The sequence below is a fragment of the Pelobates fuscus genome, chromosome 7 (assembly GCF_036172605.1).
Source record: "Pelobates fuscus isolate aPelFus1 chromosome 7, aPelFus1.pri, whole genome shotgun sequence".
NCBI lineage: Eukaryota > Metazoa > Chordata > Amphibia > Anura > Pelobatidae > Pelobates > Pelobates fuscus.
This window is the reverse complement of record NC_086323.1, coordinates 87,839,864-87,867,732: the sequence shown is the minus strand read 5'-3', so window position 1 is coordinate 87,867,732 and position 27,869 is coordinate 87,839,864. Positions and strand designations below refer to the sequence as shown.

The 27,869-nt window shown below is 41.0% G+C and overlaps 1 protein-coding gene across 1 annotated transcript in view; it reads right to left on the bottom strand.

Moving 5' to 3' along the window:
- Positions 1-26,898, bottom strand: part of LOC134568708 (calcium-activated chloride channel regulator 2-like) — a 66,391-nt gene extending 39,493 nt beyond the window's left edge. The window contains exons 1-6 of the mRNA XM_063427360.1: positions 26,731-26,898; positions 14,036-14,173; positions 7,886-8,036; positions 3,999-4,107; positions 2,601-2,775; positions 2,022-2,249 (exon numbers count right to left, since the gene is read on the bottom strand). Coding sequence (XP_063283430.1) covers positions 2,022-2,249; positions 2,601-2,775; positions 3,999-4,107; positions 7,886-8,036; positions 14,036-14,173; positions 26,731-26,889 — 960 coding nt within the window. The 5' untranslated portion in view covers positions 26,890-26,898. The remainder of the gene's footprint in view (positions 1-2,021; positions 2,250-2,600; positions 2,776-3,998; positions 4,108-7,885; positions 8,037-14,035; positions 14,174-26,730) is intronic.
- Positions 26,899-27,869: the final 971 nt, after the last annotated feature.

Genomic DNA, 27,869 nt, shown 5'->3' with positions numbered 1-27,869 from the left:
GGCCCCCACCCGCCGCCCAGGGGTGGGGGCCGGGGGGGAGGAGAGTAGGTCTCCCCCCCCCCTTCAACCACTATTGTGGCCAGATAGAGTCCCTGTGGGTTTTAAAATTCGCCTGCCTACTGAAGTCTATGGCGGTTCGCCCGGTTCGCGAACATTTGCGGAAGTTTGCGTTCGCAGTTCGCGAACTGAAAATTTTATGTTTGCGACAACACTAGCGCCGTTACAGTCCATAATGAATGCGGCAGCGAGGCTCATCTTCCTGTCTGCCCGCACCTCCCATGCCTCACGCTTCTGTCAGTCCCTACATTGACTTCCAATAAAATATAGAGCTCAATTTAAAATTTTGGTTCTTGCTTTCAAATCTCTACATAATGCTGCTCCCACCTATCTATCCTCCCTTATACACAAGTATGTCCCGTCTAGGCCCTTACGATCTGCTGAAGACTTACGTCTATCTTCTGTCCGTACTCCCACCTCTGATGCTCGCCTTCAAGATTTCTCTAGGGCTGCACCGTTCCTGTGGAACTTGCTTTCCTCCTCCGTTAGATGCTCACCCAGTCTCCACTCCTTCAAAAAATCGTTAAAAAACACTTCTTCATAAAAGCGTATAAATTAAACTGTTAATAGATCCCAACTGATTCCTCTTCAGCAACTGTCAATAGTCTAATACTATCCTTACCTTTTGTGTCATTTTACCCCACTCACTCTAGCATGTAAGCTCATTGAGCAGGGCCCTCAACCCCTCTGTTCCTGTGTGTCCAACTTGTCTGGTTACAACTACATGTCTGTTCGTCCACCCATTGTAAAGGTCTGCAGAATTTGATGGCGCTCTATAAATATCATAATAATAATAATAATAATAATAATAATAATAATAATCAGTATTGGTAACACTTAATGAACTTAATGAAATCAACAGGAGCAGTCCATTGGTTTAGTTCAGGGTGATTTCTCCACTTTTAGAAAATTGGAACATTTTTCTACAAACTACAATTCATAGGCCTTCCTCAATGCCTCTTCATATCTCTTGTCATGAAACAGGTTTAATTCTGGTTGTAGCAGAGCGTGTTTTGCTACTAACCACCTTCCTTAATTTTGGCTGTCCATAACATTGATTGTTACAGTATTATACATTATTTGCCACGGTTCGTTACTTTTAAGAAACAAGTAACAAGTTGGCTACTATAGCATTCGTCTGGTTGTTCCGTAGGTATCCAATTGCAAACATATTAAGCCTTACCGTTCGACAAACTAACAAAATACTGAACAACCAGGCCACCCCGGAGAGGAACGTGGCTCTAATTGATCCCCCTATCATTATTCACATTACCTTGATTGCTAATCACACAAACGCACTGTGTATTCCCTGGGTGGCCGCCGTTCGGCATATGAACACGTTGCGGCGGCCATCTTTCCATACGAACGCACCAGCGGTGTTTGGTCGTCAAGTCTATGGAACCCAAATCGGACAATCGACCACACGAACACCACAGAGACCTCCATACTTCCACCCATTCGTGGGAAAACATACGAACAGAACGATGTTCACAAACCCCTGAACCGATATGGGTGATTTTTCAGAATATTTGCTTACCCAGATCGGGGCTATCAGGGTATATGTAATTTATGAGTGTAAGTTATAGTCTTGGGGTACATCTAGAAATTGGAGGAAATTGTGTGCTTAAACTGTATAGATAATGAAGTTACCTCTCAGGCTAAGGGGAGGAAACCTGTGTACTGTAACCAGCTAGCAATTGGATAAATCCTAATTTTCTGGGGGTGTCTCCCTTGCATGGGAGGATTGCATAAAAGCAGAGTGTGTTTCATTAAAGTTCAGTTCTGCTCCTGATACTGAGTGTCGTCCAGTTATTGGGAAAGGTGATGGGATATTCGTGGATTACTTTATTTACTGCTTATGCTGTTCTTCTTATGATAACCTACTTGATACTGAGTAACTATTGGAATACCAGCAGAGAAAAGTCTATGTTAAATTAGCGCTCCTCTACACTGGCATTACTTACCGTGGCCATGTTGCTTGACACATCTAGAACCAAGCAAATTACCCTACGTCTGGTTTGCAAAAGTGAGAAATTTGGTGGAGGGGGATAGACATCATTTGCCATGGGTAGCGTTGATACATAGTCAGCAGAATCCATGATGACCTCCCAGGTACTACGATAACTGCACATTTGGTTCTGCATATTTGGAGATTCCTGGTCATGGGTATTTTTGTCGCAAAAGTCCACAACCTAGAAACAGCAAGATTTGTTGGATGTTACAGTAAATGTTTTTGAAAAAAAATATAATATACAATAATAATTTTCATGAATATTGTCAGATTTATGAATAATGGGCATGCACATTAATTTATATATCCTAACTGTGAAACTGACAGGAACCTATCAAAAGCACTTAGGTTGTGTTGGTACCTGGAGCGTAAGCACAGGAAAAACATATAGCAGTGTGGACAAATGTTTAGCATGTCAACTTTGGATTACATTTTGCAGTTGTCTGTCATTTCCTTTCAACCCTGGATTTCACCCTCACTAACTAAACCAGAACCCCATGGCACGTTCTCGAAATTATTTTTAAGTACTTACAGAAGACAATGCTGGCATGTACATGATGGAAGCTGTTGTTTTTTGACTCTGAGTACTGTTAACTAAAAACATACATCCTTCTGCCAAACTTCCTGTCTGAGGATCTATCATACATTCTCCATCCAAGCAAGATGTTTCCTTGCAAATGTACATACCAGAAATTTCAGATGAACATCTGGTAGAAGAAGGAAAAAAATTGAAAATATTAAGTGTTATATTTTCATTTTTAGTGGAAATTAAAAGGCTAGGCTCAACTGAAATAACTACTCTTGTTATTGTAATGTACATAATTAATGTATGCAAGTGAAAGGAGCTTAACATCATTTAGAACATTAGATTATAAAAAGGTAGACCTCCAGTTTACTAACTACATCTCAACTCAACTATAGGATATTGGTTATCCTTTTGTGAGAGACAGGTGTAATTTACTTATGGCAATACTTTAATAGTACAAATCACCTAAAACTAGCAAATTAGGTACTTGTGAATTCTCACCAACTTACAAGATGCACAGGTAAGATATGTCTATTATTGTTTTTTCCCCAAAGTCTCAAATGTCAACCACACTGCCTCATTTCAGGTACAACAGCTAAACTAAACAACACAAACTCTACCCGTACTATTGTCTATTTCAGTTGGCAACTGTTACATTGTTACCAAATTGTTACACTAAATGTATTTTATTTATATTATGTGATAAATATGCCAAATTGTGGTTAATTTTTTAGAATCTGAATTGGAACTACATTTCTTCTAAGACCATTGGGGATTGGTTCTGCGAGCACAAACAAAATAGAATTAAATGTGATATACATTGTTATTAAAATGTGCACACATATTATGCCTTCTTTTTCAACAATATCCCAAGACAATGTAGTAAATCATGATTTGGATTCGGGATGTCAGGAATTTAAAACAGCAAGCTTTACTATCCCATTTTTAGAGAAGACGGAGAATACTGTGTAGCTACTAACTCTAAGCCATTATAGGATATATTTGAGGTAAATTACTTTGTAATTATTTATCTCTAAATAAACCATATGTTTTACTAAAACCTTCAAATAACATATTTTTAATTTCAAGGTCTAGGATTCAACTGCCATGTACCAATCATTATCTCCAGATCCCGGCTTAAATGCAGAATAATTAATCCGCTTTAGGCACTTTTTTGATCCTTCAATACTGATGCAAAACTACCAAGAAGTACCAAGACTACTTTGTGTCCCTCAAGGTTTGGTTTCTATACGATTTTATTTTAGAGCATCTGTAGTAAACTGGTTAATGTGGAAATCCCAAATTAAAAAATGTAAAAATCTGATATTCCAGTATTTTTTCTTTATCCCCTTAAAGTAAAACTCTAATTTTACCTTTTAAACAAATGGAAAAATAAAACAGTACCTTGTTGATTTGATCTTATTCTCAACAGAAACATAAAAAGGTACTCCATAATTGTATTCATCAAACACGCCCCATCGAAGGTGAGCCCACTCATGAACAAATACTTTCCCTGCCATGCAAAAAATAATACATACATCAATTATATCAAATAATTATCATTGTATAATGCCACAAAAAGCAGGAATAAATGGATAACATACTTTATCAAAGTCGTACCATACGGCACTGCAAATTTACTGATTTGGTATTTATATTATATGTAATATTCTTTTTTTTACATTATAAAGGTAAAGGTTTATTTATATGTACGTCAGTATGAAAAATATTACCAAACAGTTTTAAAAAAAAAACGTAAAAAAAAAAAAAGAATAAAACCAATATTCAAAAACAATTTGTACTACCCAGTAGCAAATTAAAACTGCAGGAAAGTTTAGAAATATCTCTCTGCTGTCGGAGTTGTAGATATGTGGAATAGACTTTCACAGACCAATATGGAAGAACAATAGACAATCTGATAGAAAAAAAACATTCTCTTGATTAAGAAACAAAATCAAGAATAGAATACATTTTGTTTAAAGAGTGAGCAGCTAGACTATATTGAGCATTTATTTGCTGTCAAATTCTCTGTATTTTTTTTAAAAATTGTAATTACTTTTTAGGGAACTTCAAAAAAGAAACATTAGAAGTTTTAAAAGTTTCAACATCTCGGACTTTCTTAAGGGTATCTCTATTTAAATTGGCTGCACCCGAAGGACTCACTTGATTTTGCAGGTAGTGGAGGTTCCTAGCAGACAGTTGTTTGGGCAAAGTTATCAGTGCTTGTAGCGGATTGGTACTGGGCTGTCCTACGAAATTCATGGGAATAACTGTATTCATATATATTGCCAGTTTTTATGTGTGTAAAATAATGTATTCCTCTGGTTGTTCGGTAGAATCATTCGAATAAAGCAAGGGAATGAAACTACCGAACAACCAGACCTCCTTGTGTGAAGTGTGCCTTCAATTACCGGTTGCAACAATGTTGCAAACGGGTAATTGGCAATCTATGTAATGTATTCTTTGTCCTCTGGGTGGCCGCCATTCGGGAAACGAACACGTGGCAGCGGCCATCTTAAACTCCCGAACAGCTGTGTTTTGCCGTCGAGTGTCTGGAACTAATATCGGACACTCGACTAGGCAAACACCGCTGAGACCTCCATACTTCCAGAAGTTCGTATGGGAACTACCGAACGGCCCGCCGTTCGGTAGAAAGAACCCCACGAACTAGGGGATTCATTCAAATCCCCCTTAGGCTCCATAACCCAGGCAATTCGTCTGTTTTCTTTCCCTTGTCTGTGACCGACCGCAGGGCCAAAATGCATGGAACTGTTTTCGGATACTTTACCCATGCGGTCGGTCAAATCTGTACCTGGTCATAACTCCCGAACCCCTGGTCCGATCTGGGTGATTTTTGAGTATGTTGCTCACCCAGATCAGGGCTATCAGGGGATAAAGGGGTACCCCTACGTTTAGGGGTACATCCAGAAACTGGGGAAATTTATGTACAGTATAAGGGGATTATGATGTGCGAGGAGGGGAGGAGATGTGTGGGAGGTTACTAATCACCGATTGGACACTGTACTGATTGTTAGAAACTCCTCCCTTGCATGGGAGCATGCTTTATAAGGCACTGTGGAATAAAGCTTGTCAGTTCTGCTCCTGAAACTGTGTGTCGTCCAGTTATTGGGATTGCTGTTGGGATGCTGCTGTATTACTTTACCTGCTGGAAACCTTGCCTGTGGATTTAACATCATCTTGTTCCTGAGCCTCACTGGGATCTTTAGTGGAGAATAGCTGTGAGATATCGGCTCTCCGCTACAGTGCTCATTCTAGAGTAACTGAGTGTCCAGATGTTCCAAGCTGCTTCCACCCAATGCACCATCACTTTCTAAGGAGTCTGGCTTACATATATTATTCATGCCAAATGGCAGTAAAATAAATGTTTTAATTGTCCCACCATGGGTCAAGGATTAGAGACTGTACAGCTAGTCTCACTAGTGATGGCTCAATAGACATGCTCCTATTCGCAAAATGGCAGGTGGAAGGATGAGGGAGAATTTGAATACCCCTTATACTAAATGTCAGCCATCTGTGACATTGAGTAAGGGGAGGCACTGGGGGATTTAAAAAGTGGCAGGGAGCTAACCTTCTTTTTAAAGGAGCCCTATAGAGTCAGGAACACAAACATGTATTCCTGACCATATAGAGTTAAACCCACCATCTAGCCCCCCTGGTCCTCTCATGTCTATCTAAACATAGTAAAATCTTACTTGTAATTAAGTCTGCATCTGCTTACTTGATCCCTATTTTCTTTAGACCTGCCCATTGCCTGCTGACATCACCAGAAGTGGTAGCCTGATCCAATCACAATGCTTCCCCATAGGATTTTGCTGAGGCAGATCAGGGGCAGAGCCAGCACAATTCAAACATAGCCCTGGCCAATCATAATCTCCTCATAGAGATGAATTGAATCAATGAATCTCTATGAGGAAAGTTCAGTGTCTGCATGCAAAGGGTGGATACACGGAATGTTTGAATGCATTTTAGGCAGCCATGACCCAGGAAGGATCTCTAACAGCTATGTGAGGAGTGGCCAGTGAAGTTATCATTAGGCTGTAATGTAAACACTGCATTTTTTCTGAAAAGACAGAGTTTAGAGCAAAAAGCCTGAAGGTAATATTTCTACTCACCAGAACAAATTCAATAAGCTGTAGTTGTTCTGGTGACTATAGTGTCCCTTTAAGTAAATCAAATTGCAAGAAAGGAGCATGTAGCTCCCGCCATGTAATTAAATAAACAAATGGCTGAATTGCACAAGCAACATTTCATCCAAAAAAAATCAGTCATTTTTCCCCCTTATGTTTTGCATTTGTCCATGTATTATCCTAAGTCTAGTGAATGCTATAAATGCTTTCATAACATCGGCTATCAAAGTATGCTATCAGAGTATTTAGCTGTTCCACCCATCAGAGCTAAAGAGTGGAACTGTAGCTGTATGCTGAATTACATATCCCATAAATACCTACTAGATTTAGAAAAACACACAAACAAGAATAGGAGATTGGAGGTGCCTTTTTCTCATAAGGAAGAGTTCTGTCTGCTGTTTACACTTACCTATGAAAATGCAGGAGATTTAGGAGTTTTAACTTTAAGTATTTTATAAGGAATTGCCTATATGATGCTATATTATGTAGGTCACTTAAAGCCCTGAAATATTCTTTCATCTTTTTGCATTTCCTCTCCTTTAAAGGGTTGCTTCAGCAACCATGATCACTTCTTTTTTTTGAAGTGGTCATGGAGGAAGTAAATGGCTGTGCAGGGTTTCAGTTTGAAATACTGCACATCCAGAGATATTTGCACCTGTGTGCTGGGCGCTAGTTACATCACTGGCACACGTGGCTTTGTCTATGTTCCGGACTGCAAAATGTCAAGCTGTGCATATTTCACGCACTAACAACAGACATAATCTGATTATGACTGCTGTTTATCCTCCCTTCCTACAGCCCTCCAGCCACCTATATCCTCTGTTCAGTTTCTTTTTTGTTTTTTTTAGGCTCCCTCCCCAATACCTCTGCCCCTCCCCTTGTTGCCTCAGAGCATGCACATGCCCTCTGATCTGTTTAATGGTCCAATAAAAGGCTTGTTTTTGAGAATATATATAATAAATAGATATAATAGTGCATTATTCATTTAAAAAAAGTTATAAGGGTTGGAGTAAACCTGTAAGGACTGAACATACAGTATAAAACACTGAATACATTTCAAAACTAAATGGTAGCATAGTCACATGTATTTAAATGTAAATAGATACAATGTATGCATTCATTTTTATATTGAAATTTGTTTACCCCTTGGTCCATATACAGAAAGCAGACTGTCCTCTATTAAGAAATCTGGTGTAAAATGGATATATCTTCCCTCTTTTCCACATCCTTCATATTGCAATGTGTATGGGTCATTTCCATGATTGAAATTGGGTTTGTTAATAATTACATTTGCCTGAAAAATAATCATTTAATTATTAAGATATTTATTTTATTTTAAATGCAATTAACAATTTTAAATATTATACATTAAGCATTTTTCAGCCTTCTCACACTATCAAGTCAGTCTTCGCTTGTCTTGAAGATTAAGTTTTGGACAAATTGCGATTCGGGCCGATTTGTTCCAATGAGGAATTTATCCAAATATCCGAATTCTGAAATGGCACATATCCTAATCCCGAAGTAACTTAAATGTCCAATGACTGAGGTGTTTCAATTCTTACAGCATTTTAAGGTAACTATTTGCCAGAAGGCAAATGGTTAGAAACTGCCTGTGAGGGTTACCCATACTGATAATGACTGGTGTTTGTCCTCCCTTCCTACAGCACTCCAGTCTTGTGCCACAGGCAGCAGGTGGGGCTTTAAAAATATAATGAGAGGATGGGCATGCCATTGTCCACTCCCCAATAAAAAATATACATAAATCCTTACTCTAATAATAGTGATAGGGGTAATAGAAAATAATAATGATATAGAGCTCTAAGCAGAATGAGCTTGCTTAGCTTGGGAGCCATTATGAAGGATGTTATAATTTTATTTATTTATTTTTACTAGTTGGATCTCTCGAGAGTGATTTACATGGATAGCCCTCCCCATATCGTCCACCCCCCCCATTCTTGGGGCAATTGACCCGGGGATAGTGCTCAGATTCCTAACATATATATTCTGCTAACCAGAGTAGTATGAGCTAACCTAGAACACTTCAAGTGAACTGTATGCCTAATTTCTTACAATATGACTTCCTGGCTGTGGTACTGTGCAAACTAGAATCTATTCAAGAGCAGCAATTGATACTTGGAGATGACTTCAACCTCTTGCTTAATTCTGGGTGGGATACCTCCTCGAGAAATTTGCACCTGCCTATCCCCCTCCTAAGTGGTTTATGCTCTCTGCTACAAACACACTACATCCACTAAATGCATACACACATGAACACACATTACTCCTTACATACCCACAGCATCAACTATGCAAACACACATACATACACAATGCATCCACTATACAAACACAATCCATCCACAATACACACACTATACTCTTTACACACATACAGCATCCAACTGCCTGCAAGATTGTTATGGAATGGGCAGTGGCGTCTCCAGGATTCATATTTAGGGGGGCACATGAGGGACCAGGGACAAAAGTAGGGGAGCATTTATAAAACGTGTATATATGTGTGTGTGTGCACATACATATACAGACATACATATACATATATATATATATATATATATATATATATATATATATATATATATATATATATATATATATATACTTATACACACACACACATATATACATATATATACATACATACATACATACATACATACATGCACACACATATATATATATATATATATGTGTGTGTGCATGTATGTATTTATGTGTGTATATATATATATATACACACACACACACATACTTACATACTTACATACACACATACATATATATATATTACCTTGCAGGGAGGGGGTGACACAATCAAATCTATGAGGATTGTGAGGCTGCCTATCCATTGGGTACAGAGGAGGTAACGAGATGAGAGGTATCTCTCTTGGAGCTCAAGCACTTACACAGACTGACCCATACAAACCCACAGACTGACCCCCCACATAGACTGACCCATATATACACACACACACACACACACTCAAACTGTCCCCCCCCACACACAGACTAACCTATACACACACACACAGACTGACCTATACAATGTAATTGCATATGTATAATTTGCATAGCCTCTCTTTAAAACTATATATATATATATATATATATATATATATATATATATTATTATTATTATTATTTTGGTTCTATTCTTGATTTATTGCTTTTTTATTAGCATTAGTCATGTTTAGATTTGTGGTTGATAGAAAGTCAGTTAATGACCGAAAATCAAATAAAAATTTGGTCAAAATAAATAACTATATGACGTTAAAGAACTGAAATATTCTCCTGTGCACATTTCTAAAACATAATTTTAAAATCGAAAATGTTTTACACAAACAGTGTTATTCATTAAAGTGTGAATTTTTAGGAATCCAAAGAAAATTTTAAATTTTTAAGACAAAATATGTAAAATGGAGAAAATTTCCAGTTCAGCTATTTTGATAAAGTTTAAAATTCCATTTTTTAAATTTTCTATTCTAGACAATTCACACCTTGAAAGTAATAGGTATGTTGAGTAAATACAAATTCCCAATAAAATCTATTATCATGCTTTGTTGCTGCATTAAAAATGCTGTAATGTCCAGGAGAGTGACTATTTGCACAAGACACAAAACTGAACTTCGCTATATTAACTATCAAACTAGAGTTAACTGAATTCAGGTAAAAGAGTTCATCCTATTTTCAGGTGGAACCCATTGCAGTGGGGACATCCATTTGAAAATAACTTCAAAACAATCAGTTTAAACTAGGTGCACTTAAACATATAACGGCTCACAAGGCAGTAAATATATAATTTATATATAATATAAATATATATATAATTATATATTTATATGATTTAAAGAGCTGCTATATTGGTACTCATGTGCTGTCCCTCACACCTTCACCTTTCTATACTCATTAGTTTCGTTTTTCGAAAACACTTATCTTTTATGACAACCTATAAATCTTGCTTATCTTTGTGTTTTAGGAGATATGATTCAATCGTAACCACATGTTTTATTTTCTGTGTGCACATCATTTCCCTACAGCCTTACACTGCCTTTTCTCTGAACCCCCACCCCCCCCCAGGCGGGATATGGGGGGAGGGGGGAGTTCAGAGAAAAGGCAGTGTTTACATTGCTGGCTGGTTACAACTCTAGTGGCAGTCATAACAATAAACGCAGGAAAGGAGACAATTTCTTAATTCTGTTCTTTCAGCAGTTTAGTAGACAGCACCCTAATTTGGTTTCCTTATGTGGGATTACCATATATAAGTATACCAAATTAGGTAGCTACCTACTAAACATGTGAAAGATCAATATTAACAAAAAGCCCTTTCCTTCTCCCCTTACCCATTTCTCTTCTCAACCATGACACATTTCCCGCTTCCCTTTCTTTCCTCAAAAGGTGCTCTTCTCTCTCCATCAGTCTTTCCTGTCTCTAGCAGCATTTCCATGAATTTACCCTCTCTCCTGCCATGTGTGGTATATGTACATCAGAGAGAGCTCCACAGCAATAAAACTCAGCAATGTGCAGAGTGCATGAATGCATCACAAAGCTCATGTGTGTTTTAGTGTAATATGTGAGAGATGTGTGTCTGGCCGATTGTGTGGGGAGGTGGATGAGTGTGATGTGCATGTGGTGTATGTGTAGTTGGGTAAGTGTGATTGTGTATGGTAGATGTGTGTTAGGAGGAGTGTAAATATGTGTGTGGTGGTTGTTGAATGTGAAGAGGGGGGGTTGGCTGAGTGTGATTCTGTTTGGCTGAATGTGTTGGTGCTGTGTGTTTTTAACAAAAAAAAACATTAATGCAGTAATTTGATTTTCTGTTGCTTCTTTTGCACTCTAACTATAATTATTTAATATATACTATTTTTTCATGACACAACATATTTATCAAACTTCTAGATTTTAGAACACTTAAATATCCTACACAGAGCCATACAAACGCATATACAGTCCTACATACACAAAGTCATATTCAAAGTTATACAGGCACACAGTCCCAGAGATACACATGCACAGATTCATAGAGACACACATACACACGCACCTACACAGTTACCTAGTGTGTATACTAAATCTAAGAAAAAGAAAGGTATAAACAATATACCAGCAAGTGGAGCGCTATAATGAATATTGATATAAATAATGAGGGAGTATACTCACCCCTCCAACATAGTGATACAATGTGTACATACAAAGTAAAACAACAGTATGTTTGGACACATTGTATCACTATGTTGGAGGGGTGAGTATACCCCCTCATTATTTATATCAATATTCATTATAGCGCTCCACTTGCTGGTATATTGTTTATACCTTTCTTTTTCTTGTATTTTGCACTTTATTGTGGATTAAGGTATTCCACTTTTTGTGTTGAGCTGCTTTTATTCAGGCACTTTAGTATATCACTCACTATCTCAGTAAGAGATAGTTATTGTTTTCTCTGTGTATACTAAATCTGTCAAGTCATCTATGATTCACTCTATTCTCTCCTTAAGAACAGACTTCAACATACATCGTTTTAGTGGTTTTGTTTCATATTTTGCGGAGAAACTGTAAGATATACATATATATTCACAAGCCTACATATATACCACTTAAGTACATAGTTACATAGTTACATAGTTAGATAGCTGAAAAGAGACTTGCGTCCATCAAGTTCAGCCTTCCTCACACCTGTTTACATCAATGAGATCTTTAAATAGCTTTCATAATTGTAAGTGCATTATCTTGTTTTTTCCCTTACACTTATACCCTAAAATACTACATTATTTGCTTTTGATCTTATTCATGTTTATCATCTATATGCACTGACCATATAGAGTCAAGGGGGATAAAAGTACACCCTCTTTGAATTCTATGGTTTTACAAATCAGGACATAAAAGTAATCATCTGTTCCTTAGAAGGTCTTAAGTTTAGGTAAATACAATCTCAGATGAGCAACAATACATAACATTTTGGTCTTGTCTGTCCAAAGGACATTGTTCCAGAAGTCTTGTGGTTTGTTCAGATGCAAGTTTGCAAACCAAAGCTGCGTTGCCATGTTCTTTTTTAGAGAGAAGAGTCTTTCTCCTAGCAATCCTTCCAAACAAACCATATTTGTTCAGTCTTTCTAATTGTACACTCATGAACTCTAACATTTAACATGTTAACCGAGGCCTGTAGAGTCTGAGATGTAACTCTTGTTTTTTTTGCAATTTTTATGAGCATTGCACGGTTTGACGGTTACCGGGACGTCCACTCCTGGGAAGATTGGCAACTGTCTTGAACGTTTTCCACGTTTTAATATATATTTTTTTCTCACTGTAGAATGATGGACTTTGAAAACTGGTTCTAATATAGCAAATCAAATGGCCATAAGTAACAAGGTACTCTCCCCTTGAAGAGCCCAGTTGTGGCGAAATGTGCGTGGGCACTTGTACACTCTGTGTGAATATTTTGGACATAGGGTAGTATAATGTACAGAAATTCACTTCCAAAAATGCTTGTTACGACGCTTGATTTTTAGCAATTCGATTTGATCACACACAGAGATGGTGAAGAGGGTATCAGTATAGGTGCCCTCAAAGGCACAGTAAAGCAATTAGAAAGCTTTCTCTATTTCTCTTTTTTCCCCTCCCCCTTTTTTCCTCTGTCTCCATTTTTAATATATAGTCTCCTACCTGGCAAAAATTATATCGCTTTACCTCCACTTTTAGAGGTTAAACATAAATTTTGATATTTGGTATATACTAATAAACTTTACAAATTAGAGGATATATGTTTCTTCCTCAAGTTTTTTAACGGGTATGGACACTATTTAGTGATATACTGTGGGATTACCTGTGTCGGAGTCATAGTTTGACTTATCCGATATCCTGATCCTGAGGCCAATATTATGACAATATATTGTGTTTAGATTTATGCTCGTACTTTACAGATGTCTTTTATTAATAGATAATAAAGGTATATTTTAAAACGTTATTAGTTTGGATTTTTCTGGTTCTGCATATACTCTGTATTCTATTATCGAGGTTCATGCCCTTTCTATTTCTCCAGCCTGAATTTTTCTCTCCCTCTAAATCTCTTTTTCAAATGAGTTTGCTTCTCCATTTTGGCTTTATTTTATTTTTTTAAATAAATCATGACAAGGTGTCCTGAAATGTAAAACCGTAGCATTAAAAGAGGGTTTACTTTCTTTTTCCATGACGGTATATCTCAAATTGATGTGCAACATATTATCAAGTAGTATCTCCCAAAATTATTTTAAAAGTACATTGAAAAAAAATATATTAAAATACCTTCTCATACACTTCATGCTTGGGTCTGCGATAATTGTGTGATTGCCATGTAAGTGGTATAAGAATCTTCACATCTCTGTAATAAAATCTTCTTTTTGTAGCATTAAATAAGAACAAAGATGCGTCTGTGACCATATTCTGGAAAATGGTTAACAATTGAAAGAATTCTATGTTAATTCATTATATATATATATATTTTTTTAAAGCAGCATTAACTTTGACAGTGCAACAGGGTGAGATAAAAGTGAAAAACAAAAAAACATAGTAACTATACTCGATACACAAGACATTGAGTGCTTAATAATAAAATGGTTATTAAAGGGTTACACCAAGCACCATGATCACATCAGTGTCGAGAATTCGGCCAATGGCATGTCTATCCACCTTGTTATTTAGCAGGGTGCAGGCTTTTAAAGTGACTGGTCAGCAATGTCAGCACAATCGTAATTTTAAACTTTTAGTAGATATGCTCCCACTTGCAACACCACAGGGTTTTTATTTATTTATATTTTTACTTTTTTAATGTGGCAGTTGGCTAGAAAGTGCTGGCCAGCTGACAGATAGTCAACACTCGCACTGCAGAGGGTTTTGAATTATATGCCCGCTTGCTGCTCTCACTAACAGTGGTCAAATAGTACTTACAATTGTTCGCTTGCATAAAAGCAAGTGAATGATCATTTGGGAATGTGCATCTTGCTGGATGCATATGGTCGCATATTTTGTTAAAACCGGTGCTTTGTGAATATTCTTGAATCCTATAGGATTCGATTGTGTAAGCACGGATTTTATATAGACACTGGATGCTTCCGGGCGATTGCTGCAGGTTTGATTGGGCCAATCGTATTTGGCTTTAGTAAATATAAAAATCGCCATTGCAGCCAGAATTCTGTCATCTTCACCGGATTTTGTCCATCCAGACAAAATCCGCTGTAAGAAAAGTACTGGAGTTTCCCTTTAATTCAATGACATAAACTGGCTTATGACGAGCTGTATTTTGTTTTATTTTAAATGAAGATTAGTAATGCTATACTTTATTGACTTGAATCTTATTCTCACCTGTAAAACTTCCTAACAAAAATTATGACAGTGTTCCTTTATTGTAACCTTAAACTCAATTACCAGGAACAAACTATACATAATATGAATTGATATGGCACTTTCACTAGCAATATTGGATGCAAATGCTTGTCCCACAGAATTTATTGTAACCTTAAACACAATTAACATGAACAAACTGCACATAATATGAATTGATATTGCACTTGCAGTAGAAATATTGAATATAGATGCCTATCCCACAGAGTTTTATTACTTACGTAGCAATACAAATAAATGCCTTTAAAGCTGTGTATGTTCTATTGCTTGCTTGTAATTATGATAGCTCTGGCTGAGTGAGTCACAGGGTCTGTCCGTATAAATACTGGTGTCTGTAAAAATATAGTTAGCTTTTCAAATCACTGCAAAATGTATATTGCACAAATGCCAATCACTGGTCTGGAAATAGTTTATGCTGTAAAGGAACATGCCAGGCACTGTAAAAATTTTATATAAATTAAGTTCTTATGGTCCCTGGACGCCCACGGCACACTCTTACCTCAGACTGTTCCCGAACAGTTTAACCAAAAAGTTGCCTCCAGCGCTGGCAGGCTCCCCGGCAGGAAGTGCAGAGTGCCGTCACTGATGATTGAGAAACGGTTTTGTGAATGGGGAGTCTCTGATTGGCTGAGAGCGTGAGCTCATCAATCTTAACCAATCAGCGGTGCTCCTGCCCGGTCGCACTCCATGCTTCCTCAGAGTGAAATTTCAGTAGCCGAATGAGATTGATGCTGGAGGCAACTTTGGGGTTAAACCATCCTTTAAAGGACAATATTTTATTATATTCTTACAACAAATTAGTGAAGTGCACTTATGCTTGAGATTAAGCTTTTAAGTGTAAAGGCAAATTGGTGCAGTTGTGGGGCAAAAGGGTACAAGGGTCAAGTCACTTGAAATTTTACTGAACCTCGCATTGCCCAATAATTGCTCCATCGTTGATTTGATAAACATGGTATTTTTTTTTTGTCTGATATGCCAGGCAGAAATATTCTGAGGTCTTGGATTGGAATATGTAGCCATGTTATCCCCCACTTCATGCAATAGCAAATAATTTGCCATCTGCTATATTCATTAGAGCTTGTGCACATATTCTCACCTGAAAGTTTTGTAATATGTAGTCCAATCCCTTTACCCATGCACATGCCTCCAAAGTGTCCTTATTTAGGAGGGATAGTCCCTATTTTGGGTCCAAAATCCCCCTGTCCCTCTTTTATATCCTAATGTCCCTCTTTTCTAGGGCCTCCATATTGTTAGTGTCTGGGTGTATAACAGAGCTTCACAGCAATAACACACACAATAATGGGTCTTTAAACTAGAATAAATGTGTTTAGAAACCGGTCTGTGTAAATAAGATAAATAGTTTTTGCTCTAAGTTACATTTTAGCTGTATAAATTATAAGCAAATCACCTAAAATTTAATAAATCAACCCACCCTTAGCCACACTCCCACAAACTCCTTAAATTAAAGTGTCCCTTTTGTTCATGTGAAATGTTGGGAGGTATGCATGCATATGCGCAGTTGAAAATCTGTAAACTACTTATAGCTTATAAGTAGTTAGATTCATCTTACGTGATGAGTGTTACTGTGGCTGGGTGATAAAAGGAGGGGTTGCCAGCTACAGTACGTGCCTGTGCAAGTGTGTCAACTGTTGTAAATTTAAAGGCAATTATTCTACTTCATTAAAATGTTGATAAGTTTCATTCTATTGTGTATCTTTAACTGTAATTTTCCTTTTTATTTCTATAGTGACCTTTTATTTATGCCTTATTGGTTTTAATTTGTTTCTGCTGTTTTTCCTGGAGATATAACTTGACAAGTGTATTTCTGAACGATTATTTGACTACAAACCGTCTTCTGTGTTTTGTTCCTGAGAATAGGTCATCACTATTAATAAATGGTAGCCTGTTGACAAATTAACTTTAAATTAAAGCTAATAAGCTCAAAATACCTCAGGTTAGTTTCTCTTTCAATTATGTGTAGTTTCCCTGCAGTGCTGTAAAATGTTTTGCTGTTTTCAGCAGTGTAACACAGCCTCCTTAGTCACCCCCTCTCAAATTTCAACATGTTACTGATTCACAGTCTCTGAAAGAAACATATTTTTTGCAGCCAATGAAAATAGAGGCATGCACTGTACTGCACTGTAGCTAGAGTCTAGCTAGAGTCTATTTGTGCTCCTCTGCCTCCCTCTCTGTAATGCAAGTAATAAATTATCTTCCAGATCCTATCAGCTAACCTCATTACCCACTGTTCACCTGTTCCCTGTCAGACAACCTCATTACCCACTGTTCATCTGTTCCCTGTCAGATAACCTCACTACCCACTGTTAACCCCTTTCCTGTCAGCCAACCTCCCTACCCAATGTTAACCCCTTCTCTGCCACTTCCTGTCAGCCAACCTCCTCACCCACTGTTAACTCAAGCACTGTTAGCCATCCTCCCTACCTACTGTTAACTCCTTTACTGCCAGTCAACCTCACTACACACTGTTAACTCCTTCTCTGTCAGCCAATCTTACTACCCACTGTTAGCCCATTCCCCTCCAAACCCTGTTAATCAACCTCGATAGATAGATAGATAGATAGATAGATAGATAGATACACAGAAAGAGATATAGATAGAGAGATATAACACAAGGCTGTATAAGTATTTATGAGTTTGTCTCTTTATATGTATTATAATAAACATATGACACTATATGATATCTAATGTGGTGAGGAAATGTTTGCATGTGTGATGTTGTATGTAAGATCTAATGTCTGAATGCTGTATCTGTAGTGTAACTTAGGTTAAGTACTTCTTGGGCTGGCATTGTGGGTGTTTTATTATTGATTTTCCTTATTACTGACTCTTGGTATGCGTACCCCCAGTGTTACAATTCAGTGCCCCAGGGGAAACGCGAAAAAAACCTGGTAATGGTAGCCACACGGGCTGGGGATTACATGGTGAGCCGGTCCATCAGATGGCCCATGCACTCAGGGACACCCACTGGATATGTGCTATGAGGGGCCCGGTCGTACGCTGCAGCACTATAATAGCGTGACTGGGCCCTCTCTAACTTGCTCGGAGTGCTGGGAGGAAGTGATAGCAAGATGCACACTTCCTCCCAGCTATAATATATGAAACCGTGTGGGATGCAGCCACAAAGAGGGCGGGGCTGACTGGGCAAGGAGATAACCCTCAACTTGCAACAGTCCTAGCCAGCAGGAGCCACCCTAAAGATATGTATGTGTGTTTTGGGTGTCAGTATGTATGTAATGTTTGTATCTATGCATGTGTACCTGTGTGTGTGTATGTGTGTATTTGTATGTCTGTGTATGTGTGTGTATATCTGTAGGTCTTTGTATCTGTGTGTGTCACTTTGTGTATCTGTGTTTGGGTCAATGTGTGTGTTTGTATGTTTGCATGTGTGTCAGTGTGCATATTTGTATGTCTGTGTATCGGTGTGTGTGTGTGTCTGTGTATCTATGTCTATGTATCTGTGTGTGCTTCTGTATCTCAGTGTGCGTATTTGTAGGTCTGTGTATCGGAATGTCTGTGTGTGTGTTTACCTGTATGTCTGTGTGTGTCAGTGTGCATATCTGTATGTCTGTGTATCTGTGTGTGCATCTGTATGTCTGTGTGCCAGTGTGCATACCTGTATGTCTGTGTATCTGTGTGTTTGTCAGTGTGTGTATTTGAAGGTCTATGTATCTGTGTGTGGGCTAGTCTGTATCTGTGTGTGAGTGAGTATATCTATGTGTTTATCTGTATGTTTGCGTATGTGTGTGTGTCAGTTTGTGCATCTGTATGTCTGTGTATCTGTGTCAGTGTGTGTATCTGTGTATCTGTCAGGGCTGGCCCATACATAGGGCCCACTTAGGCTCCAGGTGGCAGTTTGACAGGGGCAGCATGTCAAGGTGTCAGGGGCAGCATGTCAAGGTGTCAGGAAAGCCCAGTCTTCACTGATCAGCTTGTCCACCAGAGAGAGGGCTGGGAGGCCGGTCAAAACGAAAAAAAAAAATCATAGGAGTCTGGAGGAAGGCTGATCTGAAGGTGGCCGGGTCCTCAGGGTTATGACATATTTCCCACTGAAGTTCCGGCACTCTGAGATTAGCTTTGTGTGCCGGAACTTCAGTGGGAACTTTACTTACAGCAGCAGGGCATTTGCTGTGGGTTGACCCCTTGGAGTGGCAAAATTAGGCAGATATATTGTGTCTGGCTCTGTGTGCTGTAATGGCCACAGAGTCAGCACAGGTGGCAGGACATACTCCTGTATAGGTATAGGTGCCAGCAACCTTGTAGACAAGAGGAGCGGTGCCACAAGGAGTCAGTTTAGACTCCACTTCAGCTAGGATCCCCCGCAACGCGGATACAGAAAGGGTAAGTAATTATTACCTTCAATTCACACAGTGTACTGGACATAGGAATTCCAATCCCAGCCCACACAGACATACTACACCCCAGCACACACATCAGATCCCCAGCACACACACCAGATCCCCAGCACAGACACAGACACAGACATACTACATCCCTAGCACACACACCAGATCCCCAGCACAAACACCAGATCCCCAGCACAGACACACTACATCCCCTGCACATAAACAGACACACCACATCCCCAGCACACAAACCACATCCCCACTACATAACCTACATGTCCAGCACACACCACATCCCCAGCCCACACACAAACACACTAGATCACCAGCATATACACTACATACCCAGTACACACAAACACACTACATCCCTAGCACAAATGCTACATCCCTAGCACTCACACACAAACAGTACATCCCTAGCACACACACAGACACGCTACATCCCTAGCACACACAAACACACTACATCCCCTGCACACACACAAACACACTACATCTCTAGCATACACACACACTACATTGCTAGCATTCACATACATTTATTATATGCCCAGCACACACACAGACGCACTATATCCCCAGCCAGGGCCAGCGCCACCTGTAAGGCGACCTAGGCAGCCGCCTAGGGCGCAACTTAGCAGGGGGCGCCGGATCCCTGCACCCGGTCATCACCGGTGCGTCTCCTCATGCTGCACTGCCTGAGCGCTTTAGCAAGCCCCAGGTGGCGCAGCACTGCTGTGTGGGGGCGGACGGAGTTGAGTGGCCGGCAGGAGGGAAGCGCAGAGCGCTCCCTCCTGCCGGTCTCTCATTGTAGCATGGCCGGGTGGCGTGGAACGCGGGACAGGTACCTCTGTTTACTGTAGCCGGCCGCCGGCGGACTGACAGGAAGTGCTCACTTCCTTCCAGTCCGCCAGCGGCCGGGTACAGGAAACAGAGGTTCCTGTCCCGCGTTCCGCGCCTCCCGGCCACGCTACATTGGCAGGAGGGAAGAGGAGGGTAAGGACCACTGGGGGAGGAGGGAGGGGGGACACTTAGGACCACTGGGGGAGTAGGAGGGGGGGACAAAGGACCACTGGGGGCGGAGGGGGGGAACTAAGGACCACAAGGGGGGTGGAGGGGACTACGGACCACAAGGGGGGTGAAGGGGGAGGGGACACTAAGGATCACTGGGGGAGGAGGGGGGGACTAAGGACCACTGGGGAGGGGGGGGGAACTAAGGACCACTGGGGGAAAAGGGGGGACTAAGGACCACAAGGGGGGTGGAGGGGACTAAGGACCACTGGGGGAGGAGGGGGAGGGGACACTAAGGATCACTGGGGAATGGGGGGGACTAAGGACCACTGGGGGAGAAGGAGGGGGGACTAAGGACCACTTGGGAAAGAAGGGGGGACTAAGGACCACAAAAGGGGGAGGGGACTAAGGACCACTGGGGGAGGAGGGAGGGGGGACACTAAGGACCAATGGGGAGGAGGGACGGGGGACACTAAGGACCACTGGGGGAGGAGGGAGGGGGGACACTAAGGACCACTGGGGGAGGAGGGGGGGAACTAAGGACCACTGGGGAGGAGGAGGGGGGACTAAGGACCACTGGGGGAAAAGGGGGGGACTAAGGACCACAAGGGGGTGGAGGGGACTAAGGACCACTGGGGGAGGAGGGGGAGGGGACACTAAGGATCACTGGGGGATGGGGGGGACTAAGGACCACTGGGGGAGAAGGAGGGGGGGACTAAGGACCACTGGGGGAAGAGGGGGGGCGACTAAGGACCACTAAGAGGGAAGGGGACTAAGGACCACTGGGGGAGGAGGGGGAGGGGACACTAAGGATCACTGGGCGAGGAGGGGGGGACACTAAGGATCACTGGGGGAGGAGAGGGGGGAGTAAGGACCACTAGGGAAGAGGGGGGGGAGTAAGGACCACTGAGGGAGGAGGGGGGAAGGTCCACTAGGGGTTTACCAAAGGGAGGACCACTAAGGGGGGAAGAGGGGAAGGACCACCAAAGGGGAGTGAGAAGACCACCAAGGGGGGACTGCAGAGGGACAGGGGGTCAAGGGAAAACACTGAGGGACAGGAGGGAAGGGGAAAATCACTAATTGACAGGAGGGGGGAGCACTATGACATTTAAAAAAAATAAAAATAAAGAGCTGCTCCCCTCTCAGTCCCTATCCTAGGGGAAGGTGAAGAATCACTGGGGGAGGAGGGGGGGACTAAGGACCACTGGGGGAGGAGGGAGGGGGGACATTAAGGACCACTGGGGGAGGAGGAGCGGGGGACAAAGGACCACTGGGGGAGGAGGGGGGGAACTAAGGACCACTGGGGGAAAAGGGGGGACTAAGGACCACAAGGGGGGTGGAGGGGACTAAGGACCACTGGGGGAGGAGGGGGAGGGGACACTAAGGATCACTGGGGAAAGAAGGGGGGACTAAGGACCACAGAAGGGGGAGGGGACTAAGGACCACTGGGGGAGGAGAGAGGGGGGACACTAAGGACCACTGGGGGAGGAGGGACGGGGGACACTAAGGACCACTGGGGGAGGAGGGAGGGGGGACACTAAGGACCACTGGGGGAGGAGGGGGGAACTAAGGACCACTGGGGGAGGAGGAGGGGGGACTAAGGACCACTGGGGGAAAAGGGGGGGACTAAGGACCACTGTGGGAGGAGGGGGAGGGGACACTAAGGATCACTGGGGGAGGGGGGGGACTAAGGACCACTGGGGGAGAAGGAGGGGGGACTAAGGACCACTGGGGGAAGAGGGGGGCGACTAAGGACCACTAAGGGGGGAGGGGACTAAGGACCACTGGGGGAGGAGGGGGAGGGGACACTAAGGATAACTGGGCAAGGAGGGGGGGACACTAAGGACCACTGGGGAGGAGAGGGGGGAGTAAGGACCACTGGGGAAGAGGGGGGGAGTAAGGACCACTGAGGGAGGAGGGGGAAGGTCCACTAAGGGTTTACCAGAGGGAGGACCACTAAGGGGGGAAGAGGGGAAGGACCACAAAAGGGGAGGGAGGACCATTAAGAGGGGGAGGGGGGAGTGAGAAGACCACCAAGGGGGGACTGCAGAGGGACAGGGGGCCAAGGGAAAACACTGAGGGACAGGAGGGAAGGGGAAAATCACTAATTGACAGGAGGGGGGAGCACTATGACATTTAAAAAAAATAAAAATAAAGAGCTGCTCCCCTCTCAGTCCATATCCTACCCCACAAACCCTCTCTTTTACACTACACACACAATTCATCCCCCCCCACACACACAGAAACATACAATGCATCCCTTACTCACACAAACACTCATTATCTTACACACAGAAACAAAATGCATCTCTTACACACTCAATGCACCCCTTACAGACACACTGCATTCAATTACATACACAGAAACACACCTTGCATCCCTTACACACACACCCAGAAACATACAATGCATTCCTTACACGCAAACACACACTGCATCCACTATACACCCACTGCATCCCTTACACAAATTGGTATCCCTATACACTACATTCTATAAGAACACACACATTACATCCTCTACAACAACACATAAAACATCCCCTACACACATACACTCCACTACCTGTGAGAGAACTCATGGGTGGGCCATGTAGGTGGATTTATGTGTGGGCATTGTAGGCATACTCACGGTCAAGCCCAGACCTTGAGCTGTGTAAGGGGCCCCAAAAATTGGCGCTGCTTCCTGTTCTACACCAGATCTGTGGAGCCAGACTGAGCCCATCATCAGCCTATTGTCCTCATCTGGTGGTAAGTAGGCAATCCAATATATTATTAGTGGCACTAATCTCTAATTTACCTCACCACAAGGGGTACTGGATACTATAGTTACCAGAAGCACTACAGCTTAATGTAGTGGTTCTGGTGTCTATAGCCTGTGCCTGTAGGTTTTCTTAATGTAAACACACTGTCTTTTCAGATAAAAGACACTTTGTGCAGACTGACGTTGGCCCATATGGCAGAGCATATGAGCAGGGCATTGTGATGTCACATGGTGGGCAGGACATATGGGGGGCGGCAAATTTTTTTTTGCCTAGGGCGGCAAAAATCCTTACACCGGCCCTGTCCCCAGCACACACACACATAGAGACACACTACATCCCGAGCATACATACACACAGACACGCTACATCCCCAGCATACACACACACACAAACGCTGCATCCCTAATACACACACAGACACGCTACATCCCTAGCATACACACACACACACACATTACATCCCCAGCACACAAACAGACACACCACATCCCCAGCACACAAACTACATCCCCAGTACATACACTACATCTCTAGCACACACCACATCCCCAGCACACACACAAACACACTAGATCACCAGCATATACACTACATATCCAGTACACACAAACACACTATATCCCTAGCACACAGACACACTATATCCCCAGCACACACACACACATACAGACACACTACATCCTGAGCATACACACACAGAGACACTACATCCCCAGCATACACACACAGAGACACACTACATTCCTAGCGCACACACAGAGACACTACATCTCTAGCGCCCACACACTACATCCTAGCGCACACATAGACACACTACATCTCTAGCGCACACACACTACATCCCTAGCGCACACACAGACACACTATATCTCTAGTGCACACACAGTACATCCCTAGCACACACACAGACACACTACATCCCCAGCACACACACTAATTAATTGACTCCTTTTTGGTTTGTTATTGTTAATGATTGATGTATATTGTACTTAACTAATATTTTAAAACCACTGCAGGAGCATGTATGTTGTGAAGTTTAATTTAGTGTGCGTTGATCTAAATATGTTTCTGGAATGTGTTTATCTAATCATGATATATTTCATTCTGTTTTTAATATTCTGTTTTATCATAATACAACAATGAATGTGGGCGTGTTTTGGTGGTGTGGTTTTTGGACCGAGGCAACAAAGTGTCTTGGGCTGGCCCTGGTATCTGTGTGTGAATGTGTGTGTCATTGTATCTGTTTGCATGTGTGAGTGTTTGTATCTATGCGTCTGTATGTGTGTCGGTGTATGTGTGTCTGTAGGTTTGTGTATCTGTATGTCTGTGTATGTGTCAGTGTGTGTTTCTGTAGGTCTGTTTGTGTGTGTATCTGTTTATCTTTGTGTGTGTATCTGTATATCTGTGTATTTGTGTGTGTGTCTGTGAATCTGTGTCTGTATGCTTGTCAGTGATTGTATCTGTGTGTCTATGTATCTGCATGTGTGTCAGTGTGTGTCTGTATTAGTCTGTGTATCTGCATGTGTGGCAGTGTTTGTATCTGTGTGTCTGTACATCTGTATGTGTGTGAATATGTTTATCTGTATGTGAATCTGCATGTCTGTATCTGTATCTTTGGCAGTGTTTGTATCTGTGTATCTGCATCTGTGGCAGTGTCTGTACATTTGTACATGTGTTTGTGTGCAACTATATGTATGTTAGTGTGTGTATCTATGTATCTGCCTGCATGTGTATCAGTATGTCTGTGCAGTGTTTGTGTCTGTCGATCTGTGTGTGTGTGTCAGTCTGTGTATCTGTATGTGTCAGTGTTTTCTCTGTGTATGTGCATATGTGTAATTTTATTGGTGCATCTGTGTGTGTGTCTCTTCATTTGCATGTGCATCTCAGAGCTAGTATCTGTGTGTCTATGTATCTGCATGTGTGTATCTGTTTTATGTATCTGTATGAGTGTGTAAGTGTTTGTATCTGTGTGTCTGTATCTGTATGTGTGTCAGACTTTGTATATGTGTATCTGCACATGTGTTAGTCTATTTACCTGCATATGTGCCAGTCTGTCTATCCACATGTGTGAATCTGCACTATGGGAAGCCTGGGGCAGAGGAAGAGCAGGGACGCTTGGAACAGAGATAAAGGGGAGATGAGGCATTGAAAAGCATATACTTGTGAAGTAACAGCAACTATAATAATGACAAATATTTCACTAATATAAGGGGTATAATTTATGGAAATGGGATGCCAAGGTGTACTCAAGTGAAAAAAAGGTTGGGAACCACTGTCACAGAGAATCACTGGAGCATGGCCATGGGTTAAAAGTCTGGCTGAAATACAGGAAGCAGGGAGAAAGCAAAGGGGGAAATTACATACAATCACATGAGGAGAAAAAAAATCTGATCAAAGTAAAGATTAAAACAGGTACTTCTAAAGCTATGTTTTACACTATTTAGTGATGGTAGATTTACTGTTGGGGGTGGGGGGGGGGATGTTGTACATATGGTTTTTCCGTTTGGATGAATTTGACCTGTGTGATCCTTTGGGGAAAACGATCAAATTCTGTGTGATACAACATATATTCATAAAATAAATAATATGTACATATTGTGCAGGACATTGAAAGGCACATTTTCATGCCAAGAAGTACCAGTAGAGGGACAAAATAGGTAGGACATCTTTATTTATATATATTCAATATTAAATCTATAAATAATTTCCCTGACTACAAAGCCTGTTCAAAAACGCAAGGTCACAGGTTCAAATCCCTGCAGGGTCTACTCGGCCCTTCATCCTTCCGAGGTCGATAAAATGAGTACCATCAATTGGGTAACAACATCTCTATTACTATTCAGCTGCCGATTTGGTTAATTCCAAAAGCGTGTGCTGAAAAGCGCTTTGAGTCCCACTTAGAGAAAGGTGCTATATAAATACTAGTTGTTATTATTAAATATAGTATTATTGTATTTTTTTTTTCACTGCTCCTCCTTTTTCCACTTCTAACTTGATTTGAGAATAAAATTAACAGTTGCAGACTGACGCTTAGATTCACGGACAGAACTTTGATCATGAAAAACAAAATGGCTTGTTCATTCCTCATTTCATTTGTTTGAGTTACAAAATTGGGCAACACCGAGATCGCCCACAATTCAGATGAATCATGAATTGTTTGCGACAAAATGCTATTTGCCATAATTGTCTTAATTCCTATGAAAACATACATTCAGCATGCAGAATCAAAACACAGACAAAACATGTAACAGCATAAAATACAAACATTAGTATACACATTTCAAAAGCTACACTATAAATAAAAGGAAGACTTCCTGTAGACTAATTAACAAGTCATATCACCTTTATACACTGTTGATATGATTACATGTTTGGACACAGATCTTGATGCATAACAGTATTTTTGTTGTAGTTGATAAGAACGTTGATTGCATATTAAAGGAAACAAGCTCCCTACCTTGATGTTGTTGATGATCTGAACATTTTCTGGCACTTGTGGATTAATTGCAATAAGTAGATTTTCATAGCCGTTCTCTTTAAGACACATTTTTGAAGCAGTAAGTGGAATACAAAAAGCTAGCAGGAAAACCAAGATCAAGACAGAAGCAGACAGCATGATCCCTGAAATCCAGTCATACTTTTGTGAGGATTTATACTATTCATCCTTCTTATGTTACAAAACAGGGTGTGCCACTTTTAGAAAGATTTAAACAGACCGGTTTGGGAGTTGCTTTAGTAATTTTTGGATACAGACACCCTTAATAAGCTGCTTTTCACTTTCAACTGCTGCGTGGTAAAATAGTCCATAGCCAAAATATAACTAGCGACTACACTACTTACAATGAAAACATTTCAACCATTTAACAGGTTTATTATTTATTTTTATTTTTTTTTTAAATTACCAGATTTTCTGAATAAAACTGTATTTAGAAGATGTTTTTTTCCACTCTTATAGTCATATTGGTATCTTTAAGTAAGCAGCCATGTCAGTAAAAACGGACTTTAAAAGGAATGATATTTCACCTATATTGTAAATAATGGTAAATTCCCAGCCGTTATTGAAATAAAACTACCTAAAAAGTTTGCCAGCTTGGAGACCAACATTTGGTCACTCTAAGATAGACCTGCGCAATTTGGCAGTAGGTAGGGGCCAAAATTAAATATGCTAAACTTCTTCGGACCTCAGATAGGTTTTTAGTGCCTTATTTTACAAGTAAAGGTATAAAATTACATTTAAAAAAAATACATACAGACACACAACATACACTGAAAGACATACAAATACGCAAACACTGACAGATACACACATCCTGACTGACACTAAGACATACACACATTCACAGACACACATATACACTTTTATAGCCATTCTCCAGTTTCCCACCTGTTTAGTGGTGGAGGGTTGCTTCCCTTGTGTCCAGGCTGCAGGCTGATGATATTGGGAGTTAGGGGCTAACTCTTGCAGCCTGCACCCCCTACTCTCTTATCTTCTCCTCTCTGCTCCCTCTGTGTAGTTCCACTCTCTCATGGTCTAGTCTCATGCCCCTTCTACGCGTCTCCAGTCAGAAATGACTTGCTGCACCCACCTCCTCCCAG